Source organism: Rhinatrema bivittatum, chromosome 8 (assembly GCF_901001135.1).
Source record: "Rhinatrema bivittatum chromosome 8, aRhiBiv1.1, whole genome shotgun sequence".
In the NCBI taxonomy this organism is placed as follows: domain Eukaryota; kingdom Metazoa; phylum Chordata; class Amphibia; order Gymnophiona; family Rhinatrematidae; genus Rhinatrema; species Rhinatrema bivittatum.
In genome coordinates this window covers 71824180-71842972 of record NC_042622.1, presented here as the reverse complement: position 1 = coordinate 71842972, position 18793 = coordinate 71824180, and the positions used below count along the sequence as shown (strand labels likewise).

General features: G+C 46.9%; 1 protein-coding gene across 1 annotated transcript in view; it reads left to right on the top strand.

Annotated features, from left to right (window-relative positions):
• The window catches only part of PARP2 (poly(ADP-ribose) polymerase 2), a 163688-nt gene that overhangs the window by 94481 nt on the left and 50414 nt on the right, over window positions 1-18793 (top strand). Inside the window, exons 12-13 of the mRNA XM_029614939.1 lie at window positions 6493-6631; window positions 13739-13802. Coding sequence (XP_029470799.1) covers window positions 6493-6631; window positions 13739-13802 — 203 coding nt within the window. The remainder of the gene's footprint in view (window positions 1-6492; window positions 6632-13738; window positions 13803-18793) is intronic.

The window sequence follows — 18793 nt, the reverse complement described above, 5'->3', positions numbered from 1 at the left end:
AACAACATATCACTGGAAAAACTTAGTGCAAGGTGGATAAGTCACTAAGACGTGGAGCTCGCTGACCCTGCGTGCTAAAGTGACCTCCACCAAAAAATATGGCAGTCACTTCCAGGTCAGGTACTTCAGGTCACAGGAGCGCAGCGGCTCAAAGGGAGCTTTCATTAACTGAGTTAACACCTCGTTGAGGTTCCAAGTCACAGCGGGAGGCCTTAGGGGAGACTTTAACTGAAGCAGGCCCTGGATAAAACTTACAATTATAGGCAGTACAGAGATGGGCATACCATCTACACCACAGTGTTATGCACCAACTGCATTTAAATGAACTCTAACGGAGTTGGTCTTCAAGCTAGCCTTTGATAGGTGTAGAAGGTAATCGAGTAGTTTTTGTGATGAGCAAGAAAACGAATCTAGGGCCTTTTGCTCACACCACATAGAAAACCTCCCATTCACACCATAGGACGTTAATTGAAAGGCTTTCTGGCAGCCACCAGGACCCGAGACTCATCTTCCGAGAGATTGAGTGGTCGCAGTATTAACCTTTCAACATCCAGGCTGTGATGTTGCAACCTGCCTTGATCCTGTATGATGAGCGCTGGTGAAGTCTCCAGTCTGATCGGTTTCTGGATGGACATCTCCTTGAGGAGTGAAAACCAGACTTGTCTCGGCCAGTGAGGGGCTATGAGGATCATAGTCCCTTTTGTCCTCACAAAGCTTCAAGAGAGTCTTCACTACCAATGGAGCTGGAGATATACATACAGGAGACCCTCGCCCCAGTGCCGGACAAGAGCATCTTAGGCTGATTTGCCATGTGTCCTGTACAGGGAGCAGAACTGAGGAATCGTCCTGTTCCAAGATGCTGCAAAAAAGATCCACAACCAGAATTCGCCAAAGGTGGAAGATCCAATTCGCAACCCATAGGTCCAGAGACCATTCGAAGGGGTCTGAAGGCACGACTCAGTCTGTCCACTGTCATGTTCTCCATTCCAGCAGGTACATGGCCCTGAGAACCATCCCATGGGATAGGGCCTATGACCAGATCCGGACCACTTCCTGGCACAGGAGGTACGATCCCATATCTCCCTGCTTGTTGACATACCACATTTCTATTTGATTGTCGGTTTGGATCAGAACAATTTTGTTGGATAGCTGATCTCTGAAAGTGCATATCGCATACTTTATTGTCCAGAGTTCCAGGAAATTGATTTGATAAAAAAGTTCCTGGAGCATCTGCATGGCCTGATGGCACTGCAATCTCAGAGTCCATTGGGCCTTTCACATATATAAATGTGCCAAGGGAGTGACATGAACTGTCATGGCCATAAGGCCCAATAGTTTCAACATGTGCCAAGTGGAAACCTGCTGGCTTTGTTGAATCCCTGCCGTGATGGTCATCAGGTTGATGGCCCTTTGTTGAGGCAGAAAGGCCTGAGTCGAATCTAGCAGGGCTCAAATAAAGTCCAATTGAGGTGACGGACTTATATGGGACTTGGGATAGTTAATGATGAATCCTAGTGTCTCCAACACCCGGATGGTCGAGTTGATAGACTTGTCAGCCCTCGCCCAAGAGGTGCTCTTGACCAGCCAGTTGTGCAGATATGGGAAACTCTGAAATATTTCCAGTGACTTGGGAAGATCTCGATATGTGTGTACGTGTCTTTCACATCTAGGGAGCATAGCCAGTCCCCTGTTTGCAAGAAAGGGATCAAGGTGCCCAGGGAAGCCTTCTTGAACTCTTCTTTTTTAATGAATTTGTTCAAGGCCCTTAGGTGTAGGATGGGACGGAATCCTCCTGTTTTCTTTGGTATCAGGAAGTACCAGGAGTAAAATCTCTGTCTTCTTTGCCCTGGTAGAATGGGTTTGACTTCTCTGGCTGTTAAGCGGGAGGAGAGCTCCACTACCAGTATCTTCTGATGCATTATTGGGCCCCAAAATGGGCTTGGGGGGCAATTTGGTGGGGCATTCAATAAATTAATTTGGTACCCTAGGTGGATGAACGAAAAAATTCACTGGTTTGAGGTTATACTGGGCTACCAGTTCCCAAAGAACCGCAGCCTTCACCCGACAGGCAGATCATCGCCCCAGGTACGGGTGACTGGGCTATGCTTCCTATGATCCAGTCAAAACCCTGGCCCTGGAGTTGACTGAGGTGCTGGCTGGGGCTTCGGGATTCTTTGTTGCCTGGGACGGCCACAAGAGCCCTGGTGTTGTTGAGAGGAGAGAGAAGGCAGAGGATAGTACCTCTTCGGGTGGAAGGACGACTTCCTTGATCCTGATCTCACTGACCACCTGAATGAGGAGGGTGGGGCCGGAGGGCTGATGGAGAGCTGCTGAAGGGTTGCATGCTGGTCGCACAGCGTCCTTAACCTTATTTCTGAAGAGATTCTCTCCTGTGCATGGCACGTCAGTGAGTCGCTCCTGCACCTCTGGTCTGAGATCTGAGGCCCGCAGCCATGGGAGCCCGAGGACACAGAGTCCCACTGCAGAGACCCTTTATACTGTCTCAAACATTATAGGTCAAGCGAACCTCATGTTTTCTGCAGGAGTATGTCTTGCTGCTGAGGCAGTTGCTCAGCAACATCCTGTACCTGCTTTCAGATGTCCCACAAATATTAGCTCATGTAGAGCTGATAGGTAGCAATGTGGGCAATAAGTATAGTGCCCTGGAACACTTTCCTCCCAAGAGTGTCCATTGCTCTGTGGTCCTTCCTCAGGGGCTCTGAGGAATGTGTCCGAGAGCGCTTGGCCCTCTTGAGAGTGGATTAGCTGATGCTTGTCAAATCAGAGAGCCTTTTGGATGAGGTACACTGTGTCCACCTTCCTGTTCATGGGAGGCACTGTGAGGGGGTATTCCCATATTCATATTCATATTCATGATGATATTCATCATTCATATTCATGATGATGTTAATTGTTTACATACTGTATTAACTGTTATATGTAAAGCCTGTTGCGACTTATTGTTTACTTACTATATAACCTGTTATTTGTAAAGCCTGTTGCTAAGTTATTGTTTAATGTAAACCGAGGTGATGTAGACCTATACGTGCCGCGGTATATAAAAACCTCCAAATAAATAAATAAATAAATTCTCAACAGTAACTCCACAAAGATCTTATGTACTGAGACTGTCACAATCTCCTTGGAAGGCTCCACGAACTGGAGGATATCAAGCATTTTGTGCCTGGTATCCTCTTCAATCAATAACTGAAAGGGGATGGCCTCCGCCATCAACTGAACAAACTTTGAGAAGGAGAGGTCCTTCGGGGACTTCCTTCGCTCCACTGGAGGAGATGGATCTGAGGGGAAACCATCAGGAGCATTATCCGAGACCACAAATGAGTCATCTCCCCAGGGGTCATAGGTGCCCTCATCCCCTCTATCATCGACAGAGCATGGGGCCCTAGGCACTCGGCCTCTGCCCAGAGGTGCAGGCACTGGTGGAACTGGACTTGGGGCCTCAGGCTCTGATGTCTTCTCCAGCCTAGGGGGAGCTTCCTCCTCCAAGGAACTGGCGACAACAACTGGATCGGCAGGAGGTGATGATGGTGCTCTGCAGGACATTGATACAGCCCTGGGAACTGACACCAGCTGAGTCAGTAAGACGCTGATAAGCGCATGCAGAGATTCCAGCAGCGACTCAAGGAGTGATGGTGCCGGTGTCATTGCTGTGATGCTGAGGTCATGCATCACCTTCTCTACGGCCAGCTGCACACGCCTCTCCAATTCCTCCTCAAACATCACCAATACCAAAGCAGGCTGGGACGTAGGAAGTATAACCTAATCCTTTTCCGAACCAAGAGGAGGATTGGTGGCTGGCATTGGGACCAATGGAGTTCATGGTGCACCCCTGGCATCGTTGGAGGACTGCAGCTCTTTGCCGGGGGGTTGCTTTGGGGGCAACATAGTATGAGCTGGTGCGTCCTTTGCCTGGCACTGTGCATCGGAAACTGATGCCGATGCATCTTCGGCTTCCTTCAGTGCTCAGAATGGTCCTTCCCTGGTGCCAAGGACAATGAACCCATTGACTTTGACCTGGAGGAACCCGGCGATAGCTGGTCTCCAGCTCCCTTTTCAGCCGAAGACCTCGACAGAACAGATGTCCCTGCCAGTGTTGAAGGCTTGGTGTCCATTAGTATGGCTCAAAGGTCCCTCCCTGATGCCTTCGATGACTATGATTCAGTCTTTGCCAGCCCATGGAGACACTCAATCTTATCAAGCCATTCCTTAGATCCCTTCAGGGTCATCTTAGTGCAATTGCTGCAATCCCCGACCTCTTACGATGCCCCAAGGCAGACATCTATCATGGGGGTTCGATCCTCGCACACCTGGGGCACCACATAAAATCCGAAGTGAACATATCGTTAAAAAATAGGGACACAACTGCCAGTCCGGGGATATCGACAATGAAAGTAAATTTACTAATAAACTTTGAAAAACTATCTGGGATGCTAATGGGAGAACCAGGGAGACTGTGTGAAGCAGTGAAAAGAAATTGTGAAAAAATCAGAAATTGAAAAAGTTGGCAAAGTGAGGCTCTCACCCAACTGTGAGATGACAGGATCCACTGAAAAGACTGAAGAGGACCCCGTATGGACATGTGGTATATAATGTGTGTTGGAGCATGCTCAATGAGGCTCAGTCAAATCTTTGACTGAGCCTCATTGAGCATCTTTGACATAAATCTTTGACATAAATTTTCCTTGCCGGGCTCCATCCTATGATTTCACCAATGTATGAGGACTGCCATCCTGTTTGCCCTCAGAGAACCAACCACTTCCCACCTTCTCACATTTAAAAAAAAGTTAAGGCAAGAGACCATACAACTCCCTGCAGGATCCCCCTGGCTTTACTTAGTAATGCTAAGAATTCCAACAGGAGCTCGCTCCCTCATTTACTGCCCTAAAATACACTAATCCACTAATGTTAATCCACAACCGTGGGGGTAATTCCAATTCTATACCAGTCCAAAACCGCACTAACTCGTATATTTTTTCGAGATTAAATTTGTTGTGTTAACTCACATTTAGAATAATATTAGTTCCTAATATTATTTTTCTAAAATATTTTTATAGGTGTATAGTGATTGATTGGTTGTCCCTCCTCTGAATTTGGTTCTGGGGGGAGGGGCAACGCATTGCAGCCATGTGTTGAGTCACATGATGGAGTCCCTTTAAACCGGGACGCCGAACAGAGGTGAGCGGGTCCGCCATTTTTTGAAAAGAGGAGCGTGGAGGAGCAGCGCTAAGGCGAGCTCTCTATGAATTTGAAAGAGCAGATGTCATTGAACTGCAGTGGGCAGCGTTTGAGTGGCTTCCCCTGAAGAAGAGTATTCGAAACCGGGCCTTGTTGGGGCAAGTGCCGCCAAAGATGAATCTTGAGGATTTCAAGCGTTAAGATAAGTGCTTATGCTCCAGTTGAATGTATTGGCGACCTGTTATCCTCTGTTTGACATACAGTGTTTTCACACTTAGTTTTTAATAATATAAAAACAAGAAATGTTTCTAAAAAAATACAACAAAATCATACAAAAAATTATACAAAATTTTTTTGAAAATTAAATTAAAACAGTAGAGGGTGGACGGTGGTGCTCATGATTTAACAAGAAAATTTAAGCAAGGCAGTAATGCTAGGTGCTCTTGCAGTTTTACGAAGCATCACTATACACCTATAAAAATGTTTTAGAAAAATAATATTAGGAACTAATTCATTCTAAGTGTGAGTTAACACAATAAATTTAATCTCGAAAAAATATATGAGTTAGTGCGGGTTTGGACTGGTCTAAAATACACTAAAGCAAAATGTAGGGTAGTGGAACCCCTCTCCTCCACTCCCACCAACACATCTGATACTTCATTTTAAAAAAAGGTACTGGTGGCATTGGGAGTACAGTAACTCTACTGCTTCCTGACTTGGAGGTTTTCGAGGGATTAAGGTGGGGACAGGAGGAGGGGGTCAGGAGCCTCAGCTTTTTATTTAAATATCGGGGGAGGTTCAAGATCAGGAAGGGGGACCAGGGCAGAAATGTTTTATATAGCTTTGGAGAGCTGAGCAGGAGGGGAGAGAGGGGGTCTTGTCACACCACATTTTGATTTATTTTTATGGCTGCAAGGGAGAGAGAATCCTGCATGGGGTTGACGGACCCCCTTGCGTTACTATGTAAACTTCAGGAAAGGAAGGGAATCCTCGCCTTACTTTGTTAACTTGGTGGCAGTGTGAGGGATCCTGCTGGCAAGTTACAGTTATCCAATTAAAGTTACCCATATAGTTTTAACTGACTGTATTCAGCAGAAGATAACTTTAGCCAAATATTCAGCAGAACTTATGTGGGTAATTTTATACAGATAACTTTGCCACTTGGCTTACTGAATATTGACCTACATCTGTATATACAAAGCATCTTGATCATAAATGTATGTACGACTCCTTTGTCAATGTTTGACTTCAAGGATGTTGAATGATGTAATATGAAGCTCCATTATCTGTCTGTAGGTAAGCTCACTGTGGAGCAAATCAAAGCTGGATACCAATCTCTGAAGAAAATAGAGGGCTGTATGAAGAAGAAGCAAATGGGGAAAGCTCTGGTTGAGGCTTGCAATGAATTTTACACTCGCATTCCTCATGACTTTGGGTGAGTTAATAGTACTTCATGTTTTAAACTGTCTCTCTACAGTTGGCCTCTTCTCCCTACAATTCTTTTTATACTTGCTGCTGTGTACCCTACTCACCTTTTTTTTTTTATTGCTCCTTTCCCTCCCCGAACAGGCTCCATATGATCTCTCTGTTATGCTCCTCTTGAGATTATTTATAGCGTTCCTCCCTATTCCCCATCATTACTGCCTGCCTTCTATCTCCCCAACAGACCTTTTCATGATCTCTTATGTATATGGCGAGGAGACTCTAGAGTGGGGAGAACAAGGAGGCTGGTCAGGTAGTGGTGGAGAGATAAGTGAAATTCTTAAGAAAGAACAGATAAACAGAAAATAACTTGGAAAATCATATGTGCAAATGTTCATAGTTTATCTGTCAAAATCATTTACCTAGAAGCCAACACAATGGAAAACCTTAATGTGGCTGCAGTTACTGAATTATGGTTCAGTGATAATCAGGATAGGTAGTGAACCATACCAGAATATACTCTTTTCTGAAAGGATAGGCTAGGTAAAATAGAAATTAAAAAAGGCGGGGAAGGGGAAAAAGAGTACCTTTATAGGTTAGAGACAAAATTAAAAGCCATTGGAATACAAAGGGGGCAATTTTCAAACTGCCTTCTTTGGTACAAAGTCCATGTGTTCTTTTTACCTGCGGTCTTTGCACCAATTGTCAGAGAAAAAGCACGCATGACTTGAATTTTGAAAATTGCTGCTGGTACAAAGTATGCTTAGTTACCTGCTCTTTGTGCAAGTAGAATTTTGTTGTAACTGTTTGTGTGAAAAATTGAAAATGCAGTTCCCTGTACGTACCCGGATCAGTCCAGACCGTGGGTTGAGCCTCCTGTCCAGTAGATGGAGACAGACCAAAACTGAAAGGGTATTCCATATCAGGACAGAGCCTACCCTGCATCCCTTCAGTATTCGTCTGTCTCCAGCAAATGCAGGCAGCTGAACCTGCGGTTTCCCTTCTTACCTTCTTTTCCCTGCGGGGATCTTGTACTTTTCTTTGTCAGGATCAAGCAAGTATTAGTTCTTGTTTATATTAAAAAAAAAAAAAAAAAAAGATTTCATAACAGTTTGAAAGATTTCTCTTTATGTTTCTGGGAGACAGTTCTGTCTCCTCGCTCTGCTGGGGGCCTAGGGGGCTTGCCCCTTGAATTCTTCAGCCTAGGCTCTCCATTCCCGGTGACCTTTTGGGGTGATACTGGTGGTCCAGTCACTCCCCTTTGGCTAGCTGTCCACATTTGAAAAGTGCCCTTTCTAGGGCCTGAGAAGGGAAAGCTTTCCTGTGCACTTGCTGAGCTTTAAAAAAAAAAAAAAAAAAAAAAGACTTTTTAGACTAAGCTATTTAGCTAGTAATTTAAGAATTGTGGACAGCTCCGGCAGCGTTCAGTCTCTGCCTCCGCTGACTGGCGGGCTGAGCTCAGCTCTGCTCAGCTATTTTTTCCTTCACAGCGATTTTTTTTTTCTGAAGTTGATTCCGTGTTCCAGCGTGTGTACCGCCTGCGGGGGAGCTTGCCACACGGCTCTCCCGCGGCGGGCTCTGCTCCGGGTTCCTGCCGGGTGGGGAGGGCCCCTCCTCGGCACCCGCAACTACTGCAACCCAGGGACGAGCTGCCCGCCGCGTGGCCAGGCCGTTTCAGACTTGGAAAACCGCGGGAACTGCGGCCATTTTGGGAGCACTTTCTGAAGCAGAATCGGGGCTGCAGGAGGAAGGTGAGCCCAATTCTTTAATTTCCCCTCCGTATTTGAGCCCCCCACATCCCCTGGAAGGGGTGGCTGACCCTTCCTCCTCCCTCTTCCCCCTCCCCCCACCCCAGGAAGTCCAAGTCTCGTTTTTCCACCAAGTTTGTGCTCCTTATGCACAAATCTTATCTCGCTAGTCTACAGGAGGAGGAGGGCCCCCCCCCCCCCCCCCCGGCCTAAGAACTCGCGAGTTTCTTCTCCGCAACCTCCAAAGGCGCCGGTGGGGCAGGGCTCCATTAGGGTCAGGATGGTCCCGGGGGTCCCGCCACCTCCGGATCCCCCTCAGCCGCCATCGGTCCCTGATCCAGATCCAGATGGTGATCTACTGCTTCCCAGCCGCCCCCTCGAGGGGGACGATCCACAGGTGCTTCGCTTATTCCAAAGGGAGGAACTAGAACCGCTCATTCCCTTCATATTGCAGGAACTGGGAATTGAGGTGCCCCCTGAGGATACGGTTACAGCCGCTATACCTGCTAACATGGACCTGATCCTGGCGGGACTTAGGGCTCTTCCACGTATGTTCCCATTCCATTCCTATGCACAAGCTGATGCTCCGGGAATGGGAGTCCCCGGAGGCAGGACTCTGAGTGGGTAGGGCTATGGACAAGCTCTATCCTCTTCCTGAGGACTGCTTGGATATGCTTAAAATACCCAAGGTGGATTCCTCCAACTCTGCGGTTACCAAGCACACCACCATCCCGGTGGTGGGGGCTACGGCATTGAAGGATGTCCAGGACCGCAAACTGGAATTTTATCTCAAGCACATCTTTGAAGTCTTGTCCTTAGGAGTTCGGGCGACAATCTGCAGCAGTCTCATGCAGCGGGCAAGCCTCAGAGGCGGAGCAGGCAGATTGGCTAGAAGGCGCGATTCCGTATGGGGCCAATGCCCTTTACGATCTTCTACGGGTGCAAGCCAGAGCCATGGTCTCCGCAGTCTCTGCCAGACGTCTCCTCTGGCTGAGAAATTGGGCTGTGGAGCCTCTTCTAAAGCGCAGTTGGGCACTCTCCCCTTCAAGGGTCAGTTGCTTTTTGGTGAGGACCTAGAGCAGCTTATTAAATCTCTGGGGGAGAATAAGGTTCATAAGCTGCCGGAGGACCCCCGAAACAATCTATAAGGCTTTCTTTCCTTCCCGCACTCGCTTCAGAGGTCAACGTTGATATAACAGCAGAGCACGGGGTTCCTTTCCGAGAGGCAATGCTTCCAAAGCCCAATCCTGGTCTCATTCCTTTCGTGGACATCGACCCTTCCGGGATGGTAACCAGCAACATTTGGCCACAAAGTCCTCTTCTCAATGAAATACGGCCAGCCCATTCCTCCATTCTAAACTTAGGTGGACGGCTGTCCCTGTTTCTCGAGGAATGGGCCAAGATCACCACGGATCAGTGGGTCCTAGAGGTAATAGAAAAAGGCTACGCGTTAGAATTTGCTCGAGACCTACCAGACCTTCACCTAATCTCTCCCTGCGGAAGTCAAAAGAGGCCTGCGGCCGGCCAGACCCTGAGCAGGCTGCTGGAACTGGGTTCCATAGTTACAGTTCCGGTGGAGGAACAAGGGTCCGGCCAGTATTCCATATACTTCGTCGTTCCCAAAAAGGAAGGCTCCTTTCGTCCAATTTTGGATCTCAAGCAAGTCAACCGGGCTCTCAACGTTCCCCATTTTCGAATGGAAACCCTAAGGGCTGTAATAGTGGCGGTTCGCTCAGGCGAATTCTTGGCATCGCTCGACCTGATGGAGGCCTACTTGCACATTCCGATTCGCCTTGACCATCAGCAGTATCTCCGGTTCGAGATCCTGGGCCATCATTTCCAGTTTCGATGCTCCCATTCGGTCTCGCCACGGCGCTGCGCACTTTCACCAAGGTCATGGTGGTAGTGGCGGCCTCTCTTCGTCGAGACGGAGTTTCTCTGCAAGCTGGCGGTCGACAAGGTCCTGACTTGTCTGACTTGTCTTACCTCCCTTGGATGGATAATCAACTTTCCCAAGAGCAAGCTTCAGCCATCCCAGACCCTGGAATTTTTGGGGGCGCGATTCGACACTCGAGTTGGCAAGGTGTTTCTTCCAGACAAGCGGGCGCTCAAACTCAGGGACTTTTCTCTCACTTGCTCTGCGCACGGCCTGGGACTACCTCCAGGTCCTGGGGTCCATGGCCTCCACTATCGATCTGGTTCCTTGGGCTTTTGCGCATATGCGTCCGTTACAGAAACTTTGCTATCCTGCTGGAAGCCGGTGTCTGAGCAATTTCGGATGCCCCTCCTGCTCTCCAAGTCTACCGTCGCCGAGCTGCAATGGTGGCTCTCCCCTGCCCACCTTCTGAAGGGGGTGTTCCTTCAGACACCACAGTGGATTGTTGTCACAAAGGATGCCAGCCTCTCCGGCTGGGGAGCAGTGTGCCAGACCCAGTCTACAAAAGGGTACTGGTCCCCAGTCCAATCTCGCTGACACATCAATCGATTGGAAGCTCGAGCAGTACGCGTGGCTCTCAAGGTCTTCCTTCCTTTACTCCATCGCAAGGCGGTGCGGGTTCTCTCGGACAACTCCACCACGGTGGCTTACATCAATCGGCAGGGAGGCACCAGGAGTCACCTGGTGGCTCTGGAAGCCAGCAAGCTCTTCGCCTGGGCGGAACGTCACCTAGCGCGCTTAGCAGCATTCCACATTGCAGGGAAGGAGAAAGTTCAAGCCGATTTCCTCAGTTGCCAGCAGTTAGATCCCGGCGAATGGGAGTTGTCAGACAGAGCGATGAATCTGATCATCCGCAGATGGGGTCCCCCCACACTTAGATCTGATGGCCACGATGAACAATGCGAAAGCTCCCAGGTTCTTCAACTGCAGAAGGGAACATTGCACGGAAGGAGTGGATGCGCTGGTCCTTCCCTGGCCTCACGACGTTCTCCTGTACGTGTTCCCTCCTTGACCCTTAGTGGGCAAAGTGCTCAGAAGAATCAAGCTCCATCGGAGTCCCGTCATTCTAGTGGCTCCAGAGTGGCCCCGCAGACCGTGGTTCGCGGATCTGATGAACCTCGCCACGGACGGCTATCTCCGCTTCTGTCATCTCCCCCACCTTCATCGGCAGGGTCCCATATTTTTCGATCAGGCGGATCGCTTTTGTCTAGCGGCATGGCTTTTGAATGGTGGAGATTGAGAAAGAAGAAAGAAGTTATATCCACTCTCTTGAGGGCCCGGAAGCCGGCTACCTCTTTCGCTTATGTCCGGGTATGGAAGAGGAGTCCCTGGACATGCTAGAAACAGCCTGTTTCCTACTGTATGCCTCTGTGGCGCAGTTGCCTCGCAGTAGTGGAGCTCTGCTCTGTTTTCAGAGTTCTTTGTTTTTCTTGCGATCTTTTTTTTCTTCCCACTGCCTTCATGTGGGGTCCCTCCTTCTCTGGTTCCCCCCCCCCAGTCGGTGGGGCAGCGTGGTAAGTTCTCATCTTCTTTGCAGTAAGTTCTGGTGGGTTTTTGGCATCAGTGTCTGCCCTGTACCGTCCGCTTGGTGGCTTGAAGCATGGCCTCCAGTTTCCGTCGATGCCCCTGAGTGCCTATGGACCATGTCTTTGACTGATCTGCATGAAGTCTGTATTTTTTGCCTGGGGGCATCGCATGATGTCTGAGGTTGCCGATTTTGCGACAAGATGATCCCGAAGGGATGTCAGACGCGTTTAGATAAAATAGAAAAACTTTTTGGTTCCAAGAAGTCGATGCATCAGGTGCATCGACGCAACAGGGTCGAGGGGAACCCATGGATACTGAACCTGAAAGGTCATATTCTTGGTTGCGGTCATCTCAGCGCATCGGGTCAGCGAACTTCAAGTGTTGGGGGGCATACCCACCATATGCAAAGTTCTTCCACGATAGAGTGGTTCTCCGTACTCATCCTAAGTTCTTGCCTAAGGTAGTATCGGACTTCTATCTAAACCAATCTATCGTCCTCCCTACCTTCTTCCCGAGACTCATTCTCACCCAGGCAAATGGGCCTTGCATAGCTTGGATTGTAAAAGGGCCTTAGCGTTCTACCTTGAGAGGACGGCAGGCCATAGGCAGTCCACACAACTCTTCATCTCGTTTGATGAGAACAGAATGAGAGTGGCTGTGCCAAGCACACCGTGTCTACCTGGCTAACGGACTACTTCTCGTTCTGCTGTGCACAAGCAGGATTGCAGCTTGAGGGCCAAGCAGGATTGCAGCTTGAGGGCCATGTTAAGGCTCACTCCGTCCGGGCCATGGCAACTTTGGTGGCTAACTTGCGTGAAGTTCCCGTGGCAGAGATCTGCAAAGCTGAAACATGGAGTTCTCTCCATACGTTCACAGCTCACTATTGCTTGGACAGAGACGCCGCCAGGATAGTAGCTTTGGTCAGTCCGTAAACTTTTTCGGGTCTAAACCCAATTTGTCTGCCTAGGACCCTGTTTTTCGGGTTCAAGCTGTCTTCCTCCTTCCTAGGAGGTTGTGCCCATTGGCATCTGTTTGGTGTCTGTTGGTCCACTCCGTTCAGAAACAGCCTGCAGCTAGGTATTCACCCATGTTCTGAGGACTACCATCCTGCTTGTCCTAGGAGAAAGCAGTTGCTTATCTGTAACAGGTGTTCTCCTAGGACAGTAGGATGTTAGTCCTCACAAAACCTGTCCGCTGCCCCGCGGAGTTGGGTTTCTACTATGTTTATTTTATTTTTTTGTAATTCTCTGTATAGAGACTGAAGGGGGATCCTGTGTGGCCGCTCAGTTAGTGGCATGCTGGGCATGCTCGGTGTGCCAGTCAAAGTTCTAGAAACTTTGGCAGACGTTTTCCATGCCAGGCTCCATCTGATGATGTCACCCCATGTGTGAGGACTAACATCCTGCTGTCCTAGGAGAACACCTGTTACAGGTAAGCAACTCTGCTTTTTAATAAAGATATCTCTTTTTATGTCAGTCTTATATCAAAGCAGTACTACTGGCTAAAGTCTTCAAAACGTCAGCTTTCTCAATTCTTTGCTCCATTAATTCTTTTTGGGTTCTTATTTCTTGATCTCCTTTCTCTGCTATCCTAATATTTAATTTCTTGTATCTTTACACTTTTTTTTTTTTGGAATGAAATCTTGCACACATTATTGTTTTCTCTTGCTACTCTTTGTATGGTTATTCGATTATGATCAACCCTGATGTATTTGTCAAAAGCAGCTAAATAAGATGAGTTTTTATAAACATTCAGCATTTGTATCTGGAATAAAGCGGGTCAAAATGAAAACGTGATATAATATTTTTGTTGCTAAATTATCTAAAAAGCTTTTTTCTAGCTCTTTTACTTTAATTGAGGTCTAGGAGATTTGCAATAACAAATAATTTCTCTCTTACATTCCCTACAGCTTGAAAACTCCACCCCTGATTAGAACAGAAGAAGAACTAAAGGAGAAAGTACAGTTGCTGGAGGTAAGAACCTCTTGGAGCCTCAACACTAATTCAACAAAAATTCTAAACACATCTCTCTTCTCCAAATGAGGAATAGTGCCCTGCTTGCTGCTATTTCTCCCTCTTTTTCTTTGTCTATTTCTTTAACTTTGTCTTTGCATCAGTTAGAGAGTAGCATTCTACTGTTAGGTACCAGAAGGCTGGTTATATTTGCTGTTTTATTATGATTAATTTAAATGTTTTTATTGCTGATTTTGTTTTAATTATTGGTTTTATTGATTGTTGATATTTTATTCTTCATGAACAAGCAGGACAGTAATCAGCCACGTAAGTGGGTGATATCATCCAATAGCGCAGACAGAAAAGCATTCTCAGAGCTCAGAGGAACCAAGGTTTTTCGGAGCGTAGGTAGGCGTTACCAGGCATCTGTTAGTCTCCTCTGTCTTTTCTTATGTTTGTGCAAAAAAATGTTTTTTTGCTCTTTCCTTAAGTTGCTAGTCAAACTTTTTTGCTCTCGCATTTTTCCTATTTTCTCTTACTTTATTGAATTTTCTGTCATTTTTTTTCTTTTGTGAGACTCCAAATCAAAAAAAAAAAAGTATTTCAATTTCTCCAATACTGAGTTTAATCTAGCTTCTCTTCGCGGTGGCAGGTGGCAAACTCAGTTTTAAAAATAATCTTGCAGGAACAGCAGGGATACATTTATAGGATTACACAACCATTGTTTTCGCTGTTTCAGATAATCCAGTGATGTTCCTAACTGCACTACCTGTGTCCAAATGTCTCTTAGGGCCAGAAGATCCAGCAGTTACACATGCAAAGAGTTTTGGAAAGGAATAGGACGATTGAGGTTATCAAATTTGCGGATGATACAAAATTATTCAGAGTAGTTAAATCACAAGCGGATTGTGATACATTACAGGAGGACCTGGCAAGACTGGAAGATTGGGCATCCAAATGGCAGATGAAATTTAATGTGAACAAGTGCAAGGTGTTGCACACAGGGAAAAATAACCCTTGCTGTAGTTACACGATATTAGGTTCCATATTAGGAACTACCACCCAGGAAAAAGATCTAGGCATCATAGTGGATAATACTTTAAAATCGTCTGCTCAGTGTGCTGCAGCAGTCAAAAAAGCAAACAGTATGTTAGGAATTATTAGGAAGGGAATGGTTAATAAAACGGAAAATGTCATAATGACTCTTTATCGCTCTATGGTGAGACCGCACCTTGAATACTGTGTACAATTCTGGTCGCCACATCTCAAAAAAGATATAGTTGCGATGGAGAAGGTGCAGAGAAGGGCAACCAAAATGATAAAGGGAATGGAACAGCTCCCCTATGAAGAAAGGCTGAAGAGGTTAGGGCTGTTCAGCTTGGAGAAGAGATGGCTGAGGGGGGGATATGATAGAGGTCTTTAAGATCATGAGAGGTCTTGAACGAGTAGATGTGAATCGGTTATTTACACTTTCGGATAATAGAAGGACTAGGGGGCATTCCATGAAGTTAACAAGTAGCACATTTAAAACCAATCGGAGAAAATTCTTTTTCACTCAACGCACAATTAAGCTCTGGAATTTGTTGCCAGAGAATGGTTAGTGCAGTTAGTGTAGCTGGGTTCAAAAATAGGTTTGGATAAGTTCTTGGAGAAGAAGTCCATTAACGGCTGTTAATCAAGTTTACTTAGGGAATAGCCACTGCTATTAATTGCATCAGTAGCATGGGATCTTCTTGGTGTTTGGGAAATTGCCAGGTTCTTGTGGCCTGGTTTGGCCTCTGTTGGAAACAGGATGCTGGGCTTGATGGACCCTTGGTCTGACCCAGCATGGCAATTTCTTATGTTCTTATGTTCTTATAATTAGCAGGTGTAACAATATGCAAGTTAATTGGAAAATGTACGCGAGTGTCTTTTAAAATAGCAACTTTCAAGCATAAGTAATTGGCCCCTCCCTGAAATACCCTTAGGCAACCCCGTTGGTACACGCGAATATGTGTGTGCAAAAGTGAAAATACATTTTTTTTTTACTTTTATAAAATACGGAGTATGCAAGGAGTGGCTACACGTGTATGTGCTAGTTTTTATGTGCGTAGAGTTTTGAAAATTCACCTTTCAGTTTGGGAGTCCCCACTTGTGTGCCTGATTATTGTCCTGCTTATCTATGGAGAAAGCAAAGTTTCTTACCTGTATTACGTATTCTCCATAGACAGCAGGACAAATCAGCAACATAATCCCCTCTTAGAGTTAAAGTTTAGCTTGCTATAAAGACTTGGGAGACTTGCATGGAGGCTGTGGCTGTGCAGGAACTCCCTTGCAAACTTATAAGAACCTTGATTTATTGAGCTCCAAGAGTTTGTCCATCTCAGCACCATCGGATGACATGTGGCTGATTTTTTTTTTCCTGCTGTCTATGGGGAACACCTATTGCAGAAAAACAACTTTGCTTTATTTGCATTTTCTTATATTATGCATTTGTGTACCGTGATGGAAAGGCATGAGAGAAAAAATGCTGCTGTTTGTTTACTTACTCGTACCAGATATTTCAATCACATTACTCCAACATTACAAAAGCTACACTGGCTCCTGTCCAACAACATATCCAGTTCAAACTGGCTTTCGTCATTTATAATCTACTCAATAATGTTACTTTGCCATGGATTTGCTCCACTTTCAAGTTATACAGACCGTTCAGATCACTACGCTCTTCATCCGAGTCACTTGTTGACATACCGTCCACTCGACTTGCCCGCCATGTCGAGAAAGGACGTTTTCAATAGCAGGCCCCACAATATGGACTTGCCAGCAGAGATACAGTGCATATAACGCATGAAAGATTTTAAAAAGGCTTTAAAAACTCATCTTTTTAAAATAGCCTCCTGACACTGGACTAACTGTCCTCTGCATCAGACGAATGTGCATGTTTGCTGCAATATGGCCTTTTGTTGATTTCCATTTTGTTTATTTTGTCTTATAATTTGTCTTCTCTAAGCATTTTATGTATGTTTAATTGTAACCCACCCTGAACTATGGAGGCTGCGAGATATAAATATTTTAAATCAAACAAATAAATAAAAATAATAAAACTCCCACTCTCTGTTCCTTTCTTTTATCCTTTCAATAAGAATTAGTTATTCCAGGCTGTGATATATATCTCCTCAGTGCTAGCCAGCTTGGCCAGGCTGTGATATCTCCCATTAGTAGCAGCACAAGTGACCAGCTAGTGGTATATCATCCTAGTACAGGGCATCCCAAACCTGTCCTGGGAACTCCATAGCTTGTCAAGTTTTCAGGATATCCACAGTAAATATCCAAGAGATAAATTTGCATATACTTAGTTTCCAATGCCTGCAAACTTCTTTTGCATATTTAGTATGGAGATTTTGAAAACTGACATGGCTGTGAGATCCCTAGGTTTGGGAAGCTCTACTTTTACTGCATGTCAGCGGGGCCAGATAGGGATATTGCTTTTACTAGAAGATATTGAGCTCCATTGAACGTATTGACATCTGGTCTCCATGGGAAACACTAATCATTTCTCTCTGTGATTCGCTGTTTTTGAGAAATGCTTCTTTCCTGAACTAACCCAGATCAGTCCAGACAAGTGGGGTTTATTCATCCCTACCAGCAGATGGAGGCAGAGAACAAAACTTTGGGAAACTGCTACATCATCAAGAGTGCCACCTGCAGTCCCTCAGTATTTCTCTGACTCCAGCAGATGGTAGATGTGCAAAACCTGCAGTCCTGACTGAAAGTTTGAAGTTTGGACGTTCAAAATTTGGAGCAGCTCCTCGAGGTGTTAGGTTCCTTTGTGGGCCATCCCTTGAGTGGAGCTGGGCAAACGGGGGGTTGGACACCCCTGGCTGTGCTAGCCCGTGGTACTGGAGACTTTTGATAGCCAGGGGACTGGCTCTCTCTGAGTCTCTGTGCTCTCCTCCTGCCAGCCGCTGCCTCGATAAAAGGAAGTACTCTTTTTTGTTCCTCTGTTTAGCTTTGGTTTGTTTGTTTAAAAAAAAAAAAGAGAAGAAGAGAAAGTCAGCAGTTTGTATCAGCCAGAAGCTTTGGTCGGCGGCACAGATCGGGGTGATTAGACAGCGGGAGCTGTCGAGGTCTGCAGGAGGAGGAGGAGCAAGTGCCGTGATTTGTTTTTTTCCCCAGCAAGGAAACTGTGGTGCTTGATTTTGGCATGTTCCTTGGCCTGCCACAGCTCCGACGTGCACCGCTTGCGAGTGCATAGGCCTGATGAGCTCCCTCGTGGTGCGGCCTGCTTGTTAGAGGCGCGTTTTTGACCGCACAGAGGTGCGGTCGCGTGGCATCATGGCAACAAAACCACGTGTGGCAGCATGCAGGGCCTGTGGGCTCTGGTCGGCCCATGTCTATTCCCATTCCCTATGCAAAGGCTGTGCTTCGGGAGTGGATGGATCCTTTGGGGGGGGGGGGGGGTCAAAGTTGAAGGCTTCCCGCGGTTCAGGAGCTGCGACTGCAGTACAGGGGGGTTCTCCCCTCCAGCTGGGCCTGCGGAGGATCATGGTCTGGGGGTTGTTCCGGGCCGGGGCACTGGCAATTCTCCGCCTCCTCTTTCTCCTGCAGTGCAGGATGCTGAGGTTGACCATGAGGAGAGAGCGAATTTGGGGGACAGCTTTCTCCCTTAGGGGACAGACGATCTGGAGGATTTCTCTCCAGAGTTTGTCCTGCTACTCCACAGGGCCTTCCTGGTGAGGAAGGGTGTGGGAATTAAGAGATCCAGGATGCATCGTTCGGCTCACCCAAAAGACTGAGGTTGGCTTCAGTAGGCACTTTGGGGATTTCTTGAAGCGGACGGGGCTGTGCCGTGCCGGAGTGGACAGACTCCAGGGACCTGGATTATTCAGATGAGACGCCAGATCAGGCGTCTCTGTAGGGGGCGGATCCCAGTGGGGGTCAGCTACCGGATTCGGATGATTCGGATCTCGATGGGACTGCTCCGGAGTGGATGACTTTCGGGTGGTCCGGCTATTTAAGAAAGAGGAACTTCG